General features: G+C 51.6%; 1 protein-coding gene across 3 annotated transcripts in view; it reads right to left on the bottom strand.

Moving 5' to 3' along the window:
* Nucleotides 1-18,297, bottom strand: part of SLC43A2 (solute carrier family 43 member 2) — a 39,943-nt gene extending 21,646 nt beyond the window's left edge. Inside the window, exons 1-5 of one of the 3 annotated variants that reach the window (XM_060646905.3) lie at nucleotides 18,188-18,297; nucleotides 17,114-17,311; nucleotides 8,166-8,373; nucleotides 6,822-6,877; nucleotides 5,346-5,422 (exon numbers count right to left, since the gene is read on the bottom strand). In XM_060646905.3, coding sequence (XP_060502888.1) covers nucleotides 5,346-5,422; nucleotides 6,822-6,877; nucleotides 8,166-8,373; nucleotides 17,114-17,273 — 501 coding nt within the window. In that variant the 5' untranslated portion in view covers nucleotides 17,274-17,311; nucleotides 18,188-18,297. Of the gene's footprint in view, nucleotides 1-5,345; nucleotides 5,423-6,821; nucleotides 6,878-8,165; nucleotides 8,374-17,113; nucleotides 17,312-17,479; nucleotides 17,592-17,708; nucleotides 17,819-18,187 lie in introns of those variants that run through there. The other 2 variants (XM_060646904.3, XM_060646906.3) reach the window with 2 other exon arrangements.
* Nucleotides 18,298-18,966: the final 669 nt, after the last annotated feature.

The following is an 18,966-nucleotide window of genomic DNA, read 5'->3' as shown; positions in this document are numbered from 1 at the left end:
GCCGGTATTTACACTCCAGCCAATGAAGCGAGTTAAAGGGTTGTACAAACGCTAGACATTGGGCAAACAGACCAAAGTGTTCTGTCCAGATGTCCAGCGGGAAGGCTGGGCTCTGCATCTCGGGGAGTGCTCTGTTCCCATGGAATGACCTCACCCTCCCCTGAGGATGTCACGAGGTTCAGGCCCTCTGCTGTGGGGACCCAGGAAAGTCAGTTCTGGTTGTCGGCAGCCCACGGGCATGGTATTTCAGTCTTGCCCTTTGGAGCCTCCGCTCTGGAAGGAAGGATCACCCAGGAGTACAGGCCTCTCAGGCACTATTGACCATCTCGCCCTGGCCTGTGGGGAAAAGGCATTTTGCCAACTTTGGGGCCTCTTCTCCACCAATGGGGTGACGGCTCACAGCCCCTGGTCATTTTTATTTATACCACAGCCCATACTACACAAAACTTCTTAGAACTCAGAAAGTCCCCAAATTAGCATTTCTATGACAACACATTCCCCCAAATTCCCAGGTTATCACAGAGTGATTATCCACGGCCCCAAAGAAGTGATAGGAGATTTGATTTAGGAAGTTCCTAAAGGCGACCCTAAAGACTCCTTTGTCCCCCAGATTAGAACATGGGTGGGAGACAAAACAGAAAGTGCCGTTGTGCTGCTAGCTTGGCATCTTTGGGGGGCAATCTTGGCAGTTCTGCTTTTTAAAGGCCTGGGCTGTGTCAGAAAGAGATTGAGCTCTGCTCAGCAGAAGCCTCGGCCAGCCCTAAAACATTGCCCAAGAGCTCTGGCTCTGTCCTCACTGACCTGCTTCTCATTCCCCTTTTGGGGTCTATTCTGGAAAGGACAGCCACGAGAGCCCCCATCTGAGACCACATGGGACAAGAGAATGCCCACTGAGATCCCTCGGGCCAGGGGCAGTGGTGGAGGCGGGGAATGACTTAGAAAGTGCTTAGGGAGTTGGCCCATGTACCTAGGAGGGGGATCAGTAGGATGGGGGTGAGGGGATGAGGGGGTGAGGGCAGCACCTGCCTTCTGACAAGGAATAGTAACTGAGCAGCTTCTTGGCGCCCTGCACCAAAGCTTGTAAAGCGCCCGACAGTATATATTTTAGGTTTTGCAGGCCATATAGTCTCTGTACAACTCCCTCACTCTGCCCCTACAGCACAAAGGCAGCCACGGACAATAGTAAACAAGTGGGCACAGCTATGTTCCAATAAAAACTTTGTTTACAATCTGCACCCCACACTGTAGAGGCCTCTTTTAGGCAACAGGCTTGAGCAATGGAAACCTGAGTAAGGGAAAAGGGCGCACGGTGACCACTGGGCTGAGTACAAACAGGCCCATTAGGTGACCCACCTCAAAATAGCCATAACTCCCAGCTGACCAATGGGCCACTTACAACTGGGCACAGGTGCCGAAGAAGGAGCATACATTCCCATAACTCCTCACTCCCCACCTTAACTACAGCCCCCCACCACTGCCTCCTGGCAGATGTCTCTCCTTGGCTGTTCACCCACCGCTCCCTTGCAGTGTATTCAATAAACTCCCATCTCCTTTGTTCTGCCTTGGGTGAATTCTTTCACTGCCCTCGCCTCCGGCTTCCACCTGGCCTCTACCTGATCGGTTGCCCCACACCCACCAGTGGTCTGGATTTGGCCTAGGGGCAGCAGTGTGCTAACCCCTGCTCTAGACACAAGAATGGAGACCTTAGGAGACAAGCCACCAGCCTCCCTTAAACAGACAGCTGCTAACCAAACGCTTTAAGTAACAATCAGATGGTTTTCTTGCCTCGTCACTATGTATCCTATGTACCTTTGACCTCCCAGTGGGCGGGTGAGGAGCCAATGGGAGTGCTCCTGCTACAGTGCTTTTGGACTGTGAGTGCTTTTGGTCTGTGTTAACACACAGACCTGTTAGAGGCTGATGAGGGCAACAGACCCTCCCGCAGAGAAACGCACACACAATTTGCTTGCATACAACTTTAAGGGGGTGTACAGTCCTCCTTAAGTTTATTCATGATCACCCAGAGGCCTCAAAACCCTAGGGGAAGATCCCTTGCTCACTCCAAAAAGAGAGCTAATTTTTTTTATATACAAAAGAGCTCTTACAAAACACTTAAAAAAGATCAACAACCCTGTAGAAAAACAGACAAATCGCACAAAGAAGCAATTCACAGAATACAAAAGACCACAAAAAAAGAGGTGGAAAGATGTTCTGCCTCGTAAACAATTAAAGGCAAATTTAAAAAAATCATGGTATATCATTTTCACCAGATCAGACTGGCTAATGTTTAAAAGACTAATAACAGGGCACAGGAAGGGGTGTGGAGAAAGGGCCACTCTTACTCCTGGTGGTCCACCAGAACCAGTATGGGGAAGACCAGCAATCCCACTTCTGGGAGTTTATTTTACAGAAATATACGTACGGGGGTGTGCACCTTAGAATCATCATAAATCAGGAAGACTGGGGACCTGGGGCGCCTGGGTGGCTCTGTCGGTTAAGCATCCGACTTTGGCTCAGGTCATGATCTCGCGGTTTGTGAGTTTGAGCCCCGCGTCGGGCTCTGTGCTGACAGCTCGGAGCCTGGAGCCTGCTTCGGATTCTGTGTCTCCCTCTCGAGCTCTGTCTCTCTCCCTCTCTCTCTCTCTCTCTCAAAAATAAATAACAACATTAAAAAAAAAAAAAAGTTTAGAAATACTGGGGACCAACCCAAGTGTCCATTAGCAGGAAACTGGTTAAATAAATCATGGTACATCTATATTACACAATAATATAGCACTATTTCACAATGAGTAGATCTCTAAAGTTTAAAACAATAAGGCAGATTTCTAAGTGCCAGCAGAAAAACATGTGAAAGATATATTAACTGAAAAAGGCAAGCTGTACCAGCCTTTTTAAAAAAATAACACGGGTATATACAGATTTGTTTGTTTATCTATAAGAGAGTGCGTGCGCAAGCAGGGGAGGGGCAGAGACAGAGAGAGAATCTCAAGCAGGCTCCATGCTCAGTGCTGAGCCGGAGGCAGGACTCGATCGCACAACTCTGGGATCACGATCTGAGCCAAAACAGAGTTGGATGCTCAACCAGTTGAGCCACCCAGGCACAGATTTTTTTTAAATACTGAAAAGATATAGTCTAAACTGATGAAGGTGTACTTAGAGAATTTTACAGTATATATTTCCAAAATATTGACTTAAAAAAATTTTTTTAATGTTTATTTTTTTTTGGGGGGGGGGGGAGATTGAGCACAAGTGGGGGAGGGGCAGAAAGAGAGGAAGACACAGGATCCGAAGCAGGCTCCAGGCTCCAAGCTGTCAGCACAGAGCCTAACTCAGGGCTTGAACTCACGAACCACGAGATCATGACCTGAGCCAAAGTCGATGCTCAACCAACTGAACCATCCAGGTGCCCTTAAAATATTGACTTGTTAACATAAAAACATTTTTGTTTATAATCATAAAAAACATTCAGAAAATAAATCCTTATAAGCCTACTAGCCTCCCCTAAATGTTCCTTGATAACAACCACAAGCTCATTTTAAAGGTTTTTCTTTTTTTTTTGTTTTAAGTAATCTCTACCTCCAACCTGGGGCTCAAACTAATGACCCTGAGATCAAGAGTCACATGCTCTACCAACTGAGCCAGCCAGGTGCCCCTAAAGGCTTTCTTAAAGGTGATTCATGGTGTGGTCGTCTTTATCCATGTGTCTTATGCTTGATTACAATAGAGCACCCTTCTCTGTCTCAGAGCATAAACTACTGATGTTCAAGGCCCATCTTTTGTTTTTATCCCAAAACTCAGAACTGCCATAACATAGGCACAGCCTGACTTAAGTAATGGAGATGATGCCAGGTTTTTAATTTTCATGTTGATAAAAAAAAAGTTGGTCATTTTCACTCTGTCAAAGAACAAACAGAACCATGACTCTTGTTTCACAATTTACACAACTTAGTGGGACTTGTGTACTTTGGACACTTTTGATATATTTCTTATAGTTTTGGTATCTATTTTCCCCTGAGAATTTGAGAGAAAGAGGGATATATCCATTAAAAACAAAAAAATCTACCTGGTTAAAAAAAAACAGAAATAAAAATGCACAAAAGAGTACAGAGTAAATCTCCCTCCTGTCACAGAGGGCAAGGCAAGCAGAGTTCCCAGATTTGTGCCTGTCACCCACACCCGAGTTGTCACCCACACCCTGAGCATCCCACATACACAGCCCTGTGCTGTGCCCTTCTCACACAACACAGATCTCTCTGAACTCCCCATTTCCATGTGCCTCCACCAGACGGTTACCCCTTCCCACCAGGACAAAGTTAATAAGGCAAAGTGAACAGGATAGGCCCTGGGCTGGGCCTGTCCAGGGGCTCACAGCCTGCAGGTACAGGGGTCATGGAGATGCCAGCTACCTATTTAAGCTCCTTCCAAGAAGACCAGCAGTCCCAGGGCCCCTCAATAGCATGACTCGACTCACTAGTAGAAAGGGAAATCAGAAACCAGAGTGCCCTGCGAATGGCAACAGTAGATATTACATCATATAAGTTTTTCAAGGGGAAACTAAGGCAAGCCAGACTTTGCTGTCGGATGGAAATCTCTCTGAGAAACGTAGTATTCTCACTTCTTTCCCATCACCCAGCTCTGAAGGGCAAGCCTGCAGAAAGCTCCCTTCGTCTTCCTGGGGAAGACATTTTTGGCCTTCTTTGACTCTCTTTCTTTCAACCTGGACCTTCCTGCAACCACTCTCACCTCAAAAAGAAACACATTCTGTGGTGTTCTACTGCTATAGGTAAGGTAGGTGCTCAAGCATCCCAAGAAAACATCTCCCTCCTCAGGTCGGCTCGCTGTGCCCTGGCATGTAGAAAACCAAGAAGAGACGCAGCCGGGTACTCCCCTGAGCTTTCCATTCCATTCTGGACAAAGGCAATGGTGAAGGGCGAGGAGATTCCAAGGGAGGATTGTTTCTAGAGTGCACTATTAGCCAGAGTTGCCATGGAAAAGGAGAGGAAAGAAAGTGGGCAGCAGCTTTTTTCCCTCCTGCTCCTGTCTTCTCTGGGTACGTGGCTAGTGAGGTGGCTTCCTGGGTACCTAAGCCAAGATCAGAAGGCAGGGGATGGGCTCACTCCGAGAGCCGTGCTCTGCTGCCTTCGGGCCCGCCTCCGGAACCTCCCAGCCCGGGAGGCCATGACTGGCTTTGCTGCTAGGCCGCTTCATCACCAGCAGCCTCTCCTGCTTGGGATGTCCAGGTGCAGGTAGGCCAACGGAAAGCAGGGCAACTGAAGCCAACAAAAGCTGCCTCAGATTCACAAGGAGATGACCAAACGAGAGAGCTTTAAAAAATCAATACTTACTGTTAACGAGGTGAAAGTCATGCACATCCCACCAAAGCCATTCAGAGACAGGGCGATGAAGATGAGCACAGACAGAGCTGGAAGGAAACAGAAGGCTCATCAGCCAGGAACCACGGCTGAGCTTCAGGGAGGCCTGGCCCACTGCCTCGCAGAGAGCAAGCAGAATGGACGACGGGCCATCGGGGGCTAGCGCCAGACACCCGGGGAGGGGGAGCTGGAACAGCCTCTTCCTCCTCACCACCCTCCTCTTTGATTTTACAGGACTTGGACTCCTGCTAAAGGTCTGACGCCACCCCCTCCTTTCTCCATTAACCTTAGAGCAAGCCAGAGGCCCAAAGAAGCTGCTTCACCGAAACCAAAAATACGGGTCTTCAAAAATCAGTAGATGAGCCCAGCTAAGATTTTGATGAAACCCAAGTTCTTTTTTTTTTTTTTTTTTTTTTAATTTTTTTTTTTTCAACGTTTTTTATTTTATTTTTGGGACAGAGAGAGACAGAGCATGAACTGGGGAGGGGCAGAGAGAGAGGGAGACACAGAATCGGAAACAGGCTCCAGGCTCCGGGCCATCAGCCCAGAGCCCGACGCGGGGCTCGAACTCACGGACCGCGAGATCGTGACCTGGCTGAAGTCGGACGCTTAACCGACTGCACCACCCAGGCGCCCCGATGAAACCCAAGTTCTATTTTGGTGTTTGTTCTGAAAGTCTTTGAAGCAACAGCTCCACCTAAACAGGGTTGGGGACCAGTTGGATTCTAAGCCATTTTTTAAAAATGTAGGCTCTATGCCCAACATGAGGCTTGAACTCACTACCTGAGATCAAGAGTTGCACGCTCTTCTGACTGAGCCAGTCAGGTGTCCCAGCTTCTTTTTTTTTTTTTTTAATTTTTTTTTTTAATTGAGAGAGAGACAGGCAGAGTGCGAGCAGGGGAGGGGCAGAGAGAGAGGGAGACACAGAATCCAAAGCAGGCTCCAGGATCTGAGCTGTCAGCACCCAGCCTGAAGCAGGGCTCGAACCCACGAACCATGAGATGGTGACTTGAGCCAAAGTCGGACGCTTAACCGACTGAGCCACCCAGGCGCCCCCTAGATGCCCCAGCTTTTAAGCCAACTTCACAGTGCTGGCCTAGGCTGCCTCAGGGGACTCAGCTCCCAACTTCTGGACACACCCCTCAGCTAGCCTGGTTCTTAGAACTTGTCTGGGGTTGGCATCAATGAGGCCATCAGGGACTGGCTTGACTTGTGATGAGATGGGAGCACGGTACACCCCAGGAGCTTCTCTCAGACGTCTGTCTGGGGGACTGCTGTCTTACCCAGCCACCCGTTTGAGATAAGTAACTGCGTGAAGGCCTAACAGGCATCCCCTCTAATTTGAGCAGTAAGGCCTGGCATGGCTTCCTAGAGCAGATGGACCTGTGAGCACCTCTGGGCACTCTCTCCCCAGTCCCTGACCAAAGAGTAGAGGAAAAGCATACTCACAGTTTGGGTTACTTGCTCCATATGCAATCAGCAAGCAGGAGACAGCAAAGCAGGCACTAAAACCAAGCAGAAATAGTACGTTATTTATTATTGTTGTAAATAGTGTTATTTGGAAGTATTTACTATAGGTCAGATGTTTTCAGAAAATGCATATACATTCTCTCATTTAATTTAACATTTCTAAGGAGTATAATTGGCTCCGTTTTACTCATGAAGAAAACTAAACAAAAAGAAAGAAATAAACAAACTACATTCTCAAAAGTCTCATAGCTAGGAGGTATCTTAAACTGCAATTCAAGGCCCGAAGGCAGATCTGGTAAATACCACTGTCCCCTGTGCCTTCCCCTCCCATCCTCAGACTGGAGAGGCCAAAGCTCTGAAGTGAGAGAGAGCACAATCCATTCTCCAGGTTCCTCTGCCCATTGCGCCAGGGGAGGAACAGAACCGCACTGAGCATGAGGGAGATAATGGCAGTTTCTGAGTCCTGGCTGCCTGGCTCCATCCTGGGGACAGAGGCCTCTCAAGCTCCAAAGAATGAGTGAAACTGATCCCCTACCCATGCCCTTCACGGTCACAGGCCTCACCCGTTGCAAACCACTGCCCTGCATGTGATCGTTCCCAGTGGTCCTGGTCTGGGGAGGATGCTGGCCTGAGAGGGCTAGCTTCTTGGTGGACTGACCCTGAGTCTGGCAGACTGGAGCTTTACGGACCATATCAGGAAGTGCACAAGATGAACCACTGTGGTGCCGGGAGGTGATGGAAACAGGAGGACTTCTGCTTTATCGCTTTTTTTTTCTTTTTTCAAAATTTTTTTAAATTTCAATTTTAGCTAGCTAACATACAGTGCAATACTGGTTTCAGGACTGGAATTCAGTGATTTTTTTTTTTTTTTTGCAATTTTTAAAAAAAGAAACTATTTTATTATTTTTAATCTTAGCCACTTTAATTGACACTTTTTGTACATGCATCATAAAGCACATAAAACATTAAAAATGGCATATGTGTATATAATTGATAATTCCATGCTTATATTGGACGTACACGTTCAAAATCTTTTTTTCTGATGGGAGAGGTCAAAAAGATGGTAGAAACCAGTGTTCTTAATGATAAGCAACTCCAAACCCTCCCAGGCGGGCCTGGGGCCCTGATCCTTTTTTATGCAGTACTGGCATGTCTCAAGGATCACAGGACCTACTGATTTGGTGGTGGAATGAGTAGGAAGCCCACTCCGGGTGGGCATTTAGGGAGGTCCACCGTGCATCTGATAGCAGGTACAAGGATTCCCTACAGTGGGGACCTCAGCCCCAGGAGTCCCACCTGCCCACCCCCAACTCCTGCACTGACCTGCCCAGCAGCCTGAGCTTCCTCGGGCCATACTTGTCCATGACGATGCCTAGAGGTAAGGTGATGGCGCTGAGCAGGAAGGAGCCTACGGTGAAGGCTAAATTTAGCATCTCATCCTGGGCCTTGCAGCTGAGCCAGCCATTCATCCAGCTGACCTCCTCGTGCTCCAGCTCTTCCGTGTCCCCCACTGTGCCGTTGGTGACATTCTCTGTGTGTGCAGAAGGAGGGAAACTTGACCACAGGGTTGAGGCCAGGATTCCCAAAGATCAGAGGGCAAACGCACATTCAGACCCCACTGGAAATGTCAGGGCTGGCTCTGGCTCCCCCACAGCAGGTGTGGCTGTCCATCTGGCCCAAGCCCCCTGGAGCGATAAGGTGGAGGCCCTGGTCTTTTGTGGAGGGCACAAACCCTTTGGAGAATCCAACGGAGGAGGCTCTACTCCTGCTCCTCAGAAAATGCATGTGAAGTCTTGTCCACAGTTTGAGGAGTTTTATGTGTCCCTTGAAACACACAAGCCCCAGCTTGGGAGTCCCATTCTAGAGTAACCTATGCTCTGGAAGAATAGGCCTCAGGACCCAGTGTAGGCTGTGGGGCCGCAGGTGGGCTAAAACCTCCTCAGCAGCTCTGTCCCTGGAAACGGACAGCAGCCAGTATGTAGGCGGTCGATCCTAGATCACTTGGCAAGCACAGGCTGCTGGTCTCACCGCAACACTCCGGTTCTCCTCGGTCAACCAAAGGGAAGAGTGAGCGGGTCTCCTTTACTGCTAAGTACAGGAGACTTCTCATACCTACACCTGCTACCTCCCCCGGGTATTTTCACAGCATCGACTACCACACATACTGTGTCACAGAATCCCTGGGAAAGGTTTTTTTTATTTTTTCAATTAAAAAAAACATATGTGTTAATGTTTATTCATTTTTGAGAGACAGAGAAAGACAGAGAGTGAGCGGAGGAGGGTCAGAGAGAGAGGGAGACACAGAATCTAAAGCAGGCTCCATGCTCTGAGCTGTCGGCACAGAGCCTGATGCGGGGCTCAAACCCCCAAACCGTGAGATGATGACCTGAGCCGAAGTCGAACGCTTAACTGACTGAGCCACCCAGGCACCCCAGGAAAGATTTTTTTTTTAATTTTTTTTTTTGTATATTTATTTATTTCTGAGACAGAGACAGAGCATGAGCAGGGGAGGGACAGAGAAAGAGGGAGACACAGAATCAGAAGCAGGCTCCAGGCTCTGAGCTGTCAGCACAGAGCCCAACGCGGGACTCGAACTCACAAACCGTGAGATCATGACCTGAGCCGAAGTCGGTCGCTCAACTGACTGAGCCACCCAGGCACCCCAGGAAAGATTTTTTGAAAACAGTCCCAAGTTACTTGCTTTCACTCGTTGAGGTTCACCTTTCTTATTTTTCTTGCTGGGGTCAAGTGTTGCTGTCCCCTGTGGCCACAATCTTGAGCTGCAATCTCAGCCCTTAACCGCCTCTCCAAAATCCACCCAGCACCAAGACAACAAAAACTAGGGAGGAAGAAGCAATGGAGCAGCTGAGGGCTGGAGGGTGGAGTGCAGGCCGGAAGGCGGCACAGAAGCCCTCCCTCCCTGACTGCTAGTTAAGAGATGCTGACTAATCCCACGAGGAGCAGCCTCTGATTAGATGCGAGGTCACACCGGGAGAGTCAAGGAAACACCTCTCTCCAGATAACTGCCTGACTCCGGATTGCGGCCCTCTGGCGCCAGGGCTATAAAGCTGAGGGCTGCAAAGGCCTGCCCAGGCCTCTCAGGGCTGCCCCAGGGTCACGGAAAAGGATGCACTTAAGGTGAATCATGCTATATGCCAACCTCCTAACCAACAAGCCCTGCTGGGGGCACACTGGTTGAGGGTGAGGTGCTACAACCTGGCCTCTGGGTTCCAATTTTGTGTCTCTACTTCCTACTTGTATAACCTCAGAAAAGTGACTTAATCTCACTCTATCTCAGTTTCTTTATGTGTAAAATGGCATAACGTAATAGCAGTATCTACCCCCTAGAGTCTGCCCGGGAGATAAATGAGAAAATCCAGATAACGCTCTGGGGCTCACATGGCCGTAGAAAGTACTCAATGAACAATAGTTATGAGTTATTATTATTACTATCATGGGAGTCCTGGGAGGGTGCACCTGGGTGGCGGCAGAGCCAGACAAAGTAACTGGGTGCAGGGTCCCATAACTGTGTGCGCGTAGCATGAATGTGCATCTAGTCGCCTGCTAGGCTGGGGGCCGTGTCCCCAGCACCTCACCCAGATCCTGGTGTACGGTAGCTATTTACTGAATGAATGAAAACAACGGAATCAGATCACAACAGCCAAAAGGCCCCAGAGAGAAGAAAGGAACTAGGACATACGGAACCATGAAAATAGAGGGGACGTACGGAGATGACAGGCACATTGCTAACCTCCTAAAGCCACAGAAACAAGACCCAGCACGCCAGATTCTCCCCCCACCCCCAATCTCTGCCACTTCCAGTTTTCCAAAAAAGGCCCCACCACGTTGACAGCCCAAACACAGGACAAACAGGATCATCTGAGTCCATCAGCATCCGGGTCAGAACCACCACACACCCTGCCTTAGCCAGCGGGCCCGAGCCGCTCATCCACTGTGGGATAGCCTCTGCAGAGCCGGGGCTGCCTCACAGGCTGGCACTGGTTTCTGGTGACAGCTCAGCCAGCAGCAACAGGAAGCGGGAGGACGGGGGTCCCCACACAGCAACGGCCATCCCCACGTTGGTGTGCAGATAGGGGCAAAGCAGCACACGTGTGACAGGCTGGATGGGTGCAGAAGGCCCCTCAGGGCCCAGGATCATTGGCTGGCGAACCCTGATTGCGGCCATGCAGGGTCTGGAGCCCATGACGGCACTGAAGGACACAAAATGGCCTGGATGGCTCAGTCGGCTGAGCGTCCGACTTCGGCTCAGGTCGTGACCGCACGGTTCGGTTAGTGAGTTCAAACTCCACATCGGGCTCGCTGCTGGCAGAGCCCTCTTCAGATCCTCTGTCCCGTCTCTCTCTGACCCTCCCCTGCTCACACATGTGCGCGCGCGCTCTCTCTCTTACAAATAAATAAACATTAAAAATAAATAAATAAATAAATAAATAAATAAATAAATAAATAAATGACACAAAATAACTCAGGACTCGGGAGCACGGCAGGATCTGCTGCTACCGGCAGGGAGCCAGAGCTGGACCGGGAACTGATGGAGCCAGGCAGCACCATCTCTGGGTAGAGGCCCCAGGGTGTCTACCCTCAGTTTCCCCAGAGCTGGACTCCTAAATCCATGATGATACTCACCAACAGAGAGAAGATCAATCCCAAGGCAATGTACCCAAAGCAGTCTCCCTGATTTGCCATAAGTGGGGATGTGCACGGAAACATCTCGAATTATTTAGAGATGGCTAGACAGAGAAGCTCATAAGGAGAAAGGCAACACCAGGGGGAAGGATATCTGTCCCCCGTCTTTCATCTTATAGTCACTGCACACAGGAGCAGGGACCTTACACACCTTGGGCCACCGGCTTTCTCTCCTTAAAAAATTCCCTGCCAACAGGGCTGCCTGGCCCTCTGCCCTCCTGCCTCTAGGCAGGGATGTCCAGCAACAGATCAGCCTGGGGTGGGGGGTCCCAGTGGCCTCTCTTCGTCTGCTCATGAGGCAATTTAAAAGTGTCCCTTGCTCCTAGAGGGGGCTAAATCTTCGGTGAGCCCACAAGCTTTGTTGGCAGTAAACAGTCCACTTGAATAGTCACAGATCCAGGAGATGCCCAAACACAGCCACACCCAAGCTGTTCCTCTCCCTCTGCTCTCACCTGGGCCACCGTGGGCCAGGAAAGACACAAACAGATAAGCACAGAGGAAGTGTCAAGCCCTGGGGTGCCCCTCTGCTCCCAGCCTAGAGCTCAGGCCTCACTCCAAACCGGCCTGCTCTGCACCTCACTTGCACCTGTTTATCAAACAGATGTCTGTCTCTGCAGTGGGCGGCCAGGGTGGCCTGGCCCAGCCCAGCCGGGAAAGGTGAATCAAGAGGACAGGCAAGGAATTGGTGTGGCCCGAGTGTGCTGAGAAAATAGCTTCGAGGCTGCTTAGGGGCAGGGAAGAGAGAACAATGCCTGCACTGTTCAGCCCTCCTCCCAGAAGACTCGCACACAATCTGCACAGTGAAAGTAGGGGACAAAAGGGGGTGCTATGACCCCACTCAGGTTCCCCTGACATCTCTGGGTCAAAGAGGGAGCTCCCCCCCCCCCAGAGAAACAAAGGGAATGAGGAACAGAACAGCTGGCTGCATGATGCTTAAGGGAGCGAGGGACACGGGGCTGGAGACCCCTCCAAATTTCTGAGCAGCCCCCTTCTCTGACTGGCTGTTCACTGGGCCCTCCACCCAGGATGCAGGCCCCTGGACCTCCCTGCTGATGGTCCCTGCCCCAGGATCTCCTGTCTGTCTCCCAAATCCTTAGTCTATCCGGCAACAGGAAGCAGCATCTCAGTCCAACAGGGGGATGTAGGTGAGAGGTCAGTCTCAGACACAGAGCAAACAAAAGGCAGGACACAGACAGTCAGAGGGCCATCGTGGGGAGGCCAGGGCCTAGCCCCTTGCTGCGGTCCCGGACTGCCTGTGTATGCTGGCTGCTGTGTTCAGTGGTATTCGTTCTGTTTCACTCAGTGCCCTCTCACCCCCACCCAGACGCCACACGAGGCCACCAGCAAGTTGCTTGCCCAAGGTCTCCCAGACAGTACATTATGGGGAAGCTGAACTTGAATCCAGGCTGCCAGACCCCAAAGTTCCTGCTTTTAACCTTCAGGCTGTGCTGATGCTGTACCACCTGAGTTAGAGGCATTTCAGAGAAAATATGCTGAGGGAATGGAGACAGCCCAAGGCTGTCACAGTGTCGGGGACAGCACCAGGTGGCTCTTAATGACACCTAGTGTGAATGGGACCGTCCCCAAGATCCTCCCTGAAAGACAACCCAAGCTGAACAGAACCTTAATGCAACACCACGACGGCAGGTGGGGCCAGCGGATGTGGGGGAGGGAAACTGGGTCACGAAATGGACAGGAGGAAGGCAGGGGTGGTAGGAAGGGACGCTGAGGGTGCCAGCTCCTTTCTGTGATGCATCCTGAGGCCGAGGGCACCAGCCTTTAGACCTTATCCGTTGCTACAGAATACTTTTTTTTTTTTTTAATCCAAAATACACTGGGTGGGGGGTGGGAGGGATGGAAACAGTCACATTCACAGCAATACAAGTAAAATGGTGGGTTTTCAAAAGCTATCAAAGGCCAGCAGCCTTTGAGTGAGGCAGAGACCGTTAAAAGAGGGTCTCTAAGCAACAGGGAATGTCTCTTGTCCACATCTACAGCTTCAGCCCACCTGCAGGAGACCAGTCCTGGCTCTGCTTCCCTGCTGTGACAGCAGCACCTCTGCCCCTTCAGGGCCCAGCTTTGTTTCGTGAGGGGTTCAGCTCCCCTGCCACCACAGGCAGAGAGACTGCAGTGGTCAAGAGCACAGAACTGGGATCTGCCTCGGTATCCACGGAGGAGCTGGACTGAGACTTCCTCAGGCAGAGGCCGCGGCTCCACCGCCCCCCTACCCCCACCCCACGCCCAGAATGTGGCAAGACCTCAACAATTTTTAAGAATCTAATAGGTGAACGTGATGGTCACCCTCTTCTGCCTCTGTCCCTTCTTCCTGCCTTGAGAATAAAATCCAACTTCCCGGGGCGCCTGGGTGGCTCAGTCGGTTGAGCGTCCGACTTCGGCTCAGGTCAGAATCTCACGGTTCATGGGTTTGAGCTCCACATCAGGCTCTGTGCTGACAGCTCAGAGCCTGGAGCCTGCTTAGGATTCTGTGTCTCCCCCTCTCTCTCTGTCCCTCCCCTGCTCATGCTCTGTCTCTGTCTCAAAAATAAAATATAAAAACATTAAAAAAATTTTTTTAAAATAATTAATTAATTAAATAAAATCCAACTTCCCCAAGTGGCCTCCTAGGCCCAATGGGCCTTGGCTCCTTCCCACTCTCCTTGCCCCCTCCTCTCCCAACTCACCCCTCTCGGCCCTCTAAACATCAGAGAGGCCCTGACACCCAAGTTGAACCAGGTGCCCTCTGTGGCTCTCCTTCCTGGCACCTTGCTCTCCACTGGAGTTCTGACCCCCTCTTGGAATTATATGGTCTGTGTGTTTAATGCTGGCAGACTACAGACTCCCTCGGGACTGCTCTACACCCCCAGCACAGCACCTCAATTAAATGTTTACTGAGCGTGGAGGTTAGATGAAGAGGAGATTAACAGCCCCCTGATCTGACCCTGTCCAAGAGGGCCATCAGATGACAGAGAGAACGAAGAAAGAGGTCAAGAGTGGGTAGGTACGACAGCCATCCGGAGGCCAGAAGGATACGGTTCTGGAAAAGCCCTGTTCTTCCTGGGCTGGGAAGCCAGTCAGCTTCCTATCCACACCAGGAGGCAAAGCCCAAAGGCCCACCCCCAGTCCTTATCAATCCTCTCTGGTGGGCAAGGCAAAAAGAGCTGAGAGGCAACAGAGAAACGCGCATTTTCTTTCCTTCTCCCACCTCACTATGCTGGAACCCAACACCGTGTCTGTGGTGAGATTCTGGCTGGAGTCCCAAGAACCTTTCAACAGGTTCAGGCAAATTTTCTTTAGAGAACAAACCAAATCAAAGGTCCTAAAAGCAACCAAAAGCTGACAAATTTGCATCTCAATCAGATGTAGACCAGTATGTTTTTCACAGTCTAATTCAATAAATGGCCCAAAGGCTTCTCTGTAGTTCAGCCACCTACCAAGTTTGAAAATATTAGGCCTAAGCAGAAACCTTGACCCTAAATCCTCCAGACACTCCCAGTTAGGCATGGAGGAGACTCCTGGCCCCTAAAGGCAACAGGCTACTTGGACTCCAAGAAGCAAGGAGCAGCAAGGCCAGAGATAAGCTAAGTGGAACCGGCAGGCCTGTCCGTCAAGGATGCTGGGTCAGCAGGTTTGCCAGGTAGGCAGAAAAAACAAAATCAAAGGCAGGAGCAAAGGCACGGGATAAGAAGTTGATGTTCAACCTACAACCTGACCCTTCACCTTCACTTTGCTTTATAGAAGGGACGGGTCAAGCCTCTCTAGGGCTTAAACACCAACTCAGCACTGTGTCGGCACAATCTCCAGGACTCCTCCCATTTTAACGAAGGAAGAAGCCAAGGTCGAGGCAGGAATGAAATGACCAGCCTCGATGCTGCCAATACCATAAAATAATTAAGCAGTGGACAATCTGGGGGATAAAACCCTAGAATCGGACCTTCCACAAGAGGTCCAAAAAAAAAAAAAAAAAAAATCGACCACAACAGTCCCTCAGTCTGGACGAGACGCTAAAAGCTTCATCTGGGGATGATGATGTTTCTTGCTGTTCTTAAAACCCTCGCCGTACCTTGAAAGAATCCATCAAAGAGGCAAGCAGGAAGGGTCATGATCTAAAGCAGGAGGGCGGGGGAGGAGCCAAACACTCCAACCTGCTCCTTCCAGATAGTCCTTAATCTGCTAACATCTCTTGGGCAAAGCAGAAAGCTCGTTCAAGGAACAAGGTCTGAATGACTCTCCCATCTCCCAAGATTTCTTGCTGATGTGGGGAAAGTTCTGCCAAGAACCTTTAGGCTATTGGAAATATTTCTGAGTAGCTAAAGGCTAAAGGTTATAAATGACATACTCTCTGTCCTCTCTCCCAGGTGGCCTCTACATCTCCTCCATTTCTCCTGCTCTAAACTTGTCCCGCAAAGCTTGCCTAGAGACTGAAACACTTGGGGATCTCCTGGGACTGTCAGGAGAGGGAAACAAGGAGGATTCTACATGGGGTTCCAGGCAGCGTGAGCTGGTCCAAAGTTTTCTCTCCCCCCCAATTTAGAACTCTAGGAAGAAAAGGCATGCCAGCGGTGTGATTCAGAGGGACAGACTTAAGCTATCTCCCTCTAAGGGGACTCGCACAGGGGTTGGCTGACAAAGGACCTGGGAAGAGATATTCCGGAGTTCAACTATTAGATAGCCCCTGTTGGGGACAACAGGAGGGCAGAGGGAAACATTTCCTATCAAGGTTACCTAAGAAAGGGGATCCAGGGTAGAGGTGGGGACTTGGGTCCCACTTCTTGGCTTAATCTACTGGCCTATAGCAATTAGGATCCTTAAACGGGGTCAGGGGGCATGTGAGGGTAGGAGTGAGGGTTACACTCCTTGTAGACAAGCATCCTCAACCTGCGTCAGCAACACCAATGATGCAGCAAAGGGAGAGGACAGAACTAGTGTTATATCCTTAAATACTCCCCTTGCCTTCCCCTACCATGATAGGCAGATAGAAGGCCACAGAGACATTCTCATGGCCTGTGGGAGAAATGTCCTTTGGAAAATCATAAAGCAGCAAAAACAGACAAGAAATTGTAGCTGACATGCCCTTAAGAGACTCCATAATGGCCTAAAAAACATCTAGATTCTAGATGAAACTTCGATGGGGTGGAGGCCAAGCCACTTCCTCTCTCTCTTGCTGCACCCCAACCATTGAGTCAGGAGTTCCTCTTTCTCACAGTCAGAGAGCAACATATTTAGTTCAAGTCAAGTGATACGCCAGACACGAGGAGGAGAGAAATCCAGCAAGGTTCCTAGGTGGCAGAAAGAACATCCCGGACCTGGAGGTTCTGGAACTACCAGAGTCCTCAACTGTGTGGCCTTGGACAAGTCAGCAGATGTGTCTGAGCCTCAGTTTCTTCACCCACAAAACAGGGACAATGATATGTACCCAGCTGAGCTGGCGGACGATCAAATGGGGCTTCTGCTAAATGGGAGGCGCTGCGCAGCGAGGCGGTATTGCGGGCCGGGTCCTCACTGCCATCTCGCCCTCTCCCAAAGCTCCCACTCCGGGAACCACCCCGAGCCCGAGACGCCCGTCTCACCTGGCTCAGTACACAGGTATGAGTAGAAGCCCTCCGACTTGAGCATGATGAGCAGCGAGCCCCAGCCCAGGAGGACTGCCGAGAAGAGGAGGTTTTCCAACACGGCTGTGCAGGCCATCCACCAGCGGCGCCGATGGGCAGTGGCCAGGGTGGGCGCCATGGCGCGGCGCGGCGGCCCTGCTCCGGCTCTGCAGCCACCTGCACACAGACCCCAGTCAGCGTCAGCGTCAGCGCCCGGCCCTGCCCAGCCTGTGTGGCCAACCCGGGGCGCTGCCGCAGCGCGCGCAGCTTGTCACCCCTCCGCGGCCCGGACCGTGGGTGCGCACAGCGAAGGAAGCCCCAGCCCTGCCTGGGTCCCAGGCCAACCTGTCCGCGGCTGGCTCGTACGTCTGCCCTCAGCTACGGGACAGCGGCCCCGGCCAGGCAGGGAGACCTCTCCCTTGGCTCATCCCGAGGAAACCTGAAGCATGAAAACAGGAGGGACTAACGCATGCTCAGGGACGTGGAATTAATCCTGGCTCTCCGCAGGACTGACATAGCTTGGGGACTGTCAGGGGAGGCACCTTCGGGTCCGGATACCTGGGCAGGGCCATACCTGAGGACTGCCACTCCCTGGGACCCTGACAGGCGCCCTCCCGCCCGCACTCGAGACCCTTCCCCAGAGCTGGTTCCTTCAACCACAAGATCAGCGCAGGGAATCCGGAACGGCCCGCCCCCGGCCCGCTCATAGGCTGGACGGCTAGGAACTGCTGCGCCATTGGCCGCTGTCTAGGTCGCTAGGCGCTGCGGCCACGCGAACCCCGCATGGGAGAGGCGAAGCCGGTTCAAACCGGCGGCGCGAGCCACCTGCACGACCCCCATTCCGGCTGCTTCCGCGCCATTTAGTCTGTTCCCATGGAAGCGGACCCCCCGTCCCTCCATCTCCGAGCTGCCTCCTCCATTCGTCATCTCTTCCCTGGCAGACCTTCATCCAATCTGTTTCCTCTCATAGTTATACATCTTCTCCCTATGCCCCTATTCGTGCGCTTTCTGTCCCCCTAGCACCTTCTCCCAGATCCCCAAGATCCAGCTCACCCGGCTTCTACTGGCGTGTATCGGGCCCGGCCGGCGCCTTTTCTGCCTCCTTTTATTCCAGAGCTTTTATTTCGACCCCAAGACGAAAACACTGTCGCACGCTGATTGGCTGAGTGGGGGCTGGAAACAGGCATTGGCCAATCAGCAGCTACCCGCCCGCCCGGCGGCGAGCAGAAGCCGGTTCCGGCCGGACTTGAGAGACAAACAAGAGAGCTGGGGGGGTGGGGGTGGGGGTTGCCGGGGGCAGCGGTGGGTTGCCTCTACTGCTACTGCTGCCTTAAACTGGAGTAACAGCCGGGCTGGGAATTCCCCGGGGCATTGCCCCAGCGTCTCTCTAGAGCCTTACTCCGAAGCTCTGACCCTGGGTTCGGTCCCCTCTGTGGATGTTCTGGTGGACTGCATGCCTGCCTCCCTCGCACACCCAGCTGGGCTCTCACACTCCGTTCTACTCCAGCCCGCTACATAGTCCCCAGCTTCCCCTCTGTCCTGGGCGCCACGTCCCGATGCCCTGGCTCCGTGTGGGTCGTTCGCTCCTGCCGTCTCCATTGCCTCTCCCACGCAACGCTGCCATCCCCGGCTGCCTCGGGCTTTGTGTTCTGATTTCTCGCTCTCCTGTCCCCAGTGTTCTCCATCCAGGCGCTGTCTGCACATCCCGGATCCCCGGACTCCTGTGCAGGCGTGCTATGCCTCTTCCCTGCTCTCCTGATTCATCGACCCTTCTGGGTGCCATCTGCCCGATCCCTAGAATATGCTCTTGGGGGATCCCTAGGTGGGAGTTT

This window comes from Panthera onca, chromosome E1 (assembly GCF_046562875.1).
Source record: "Panthera onca isolate mPanOnc1 chromosome E1, mPanOnc1 haplotype 2, whole genome shotgun sequence".
NCBI lineage: Eukaryota > Metazoa > Chordata > Mammalia > Carnivora > Felidae > Panthera > Panthera onca.
Note: the sequence above shows the minus strand (reverse complement) of the source record. Positions and strands in the feature narration are given on the sequence as shown.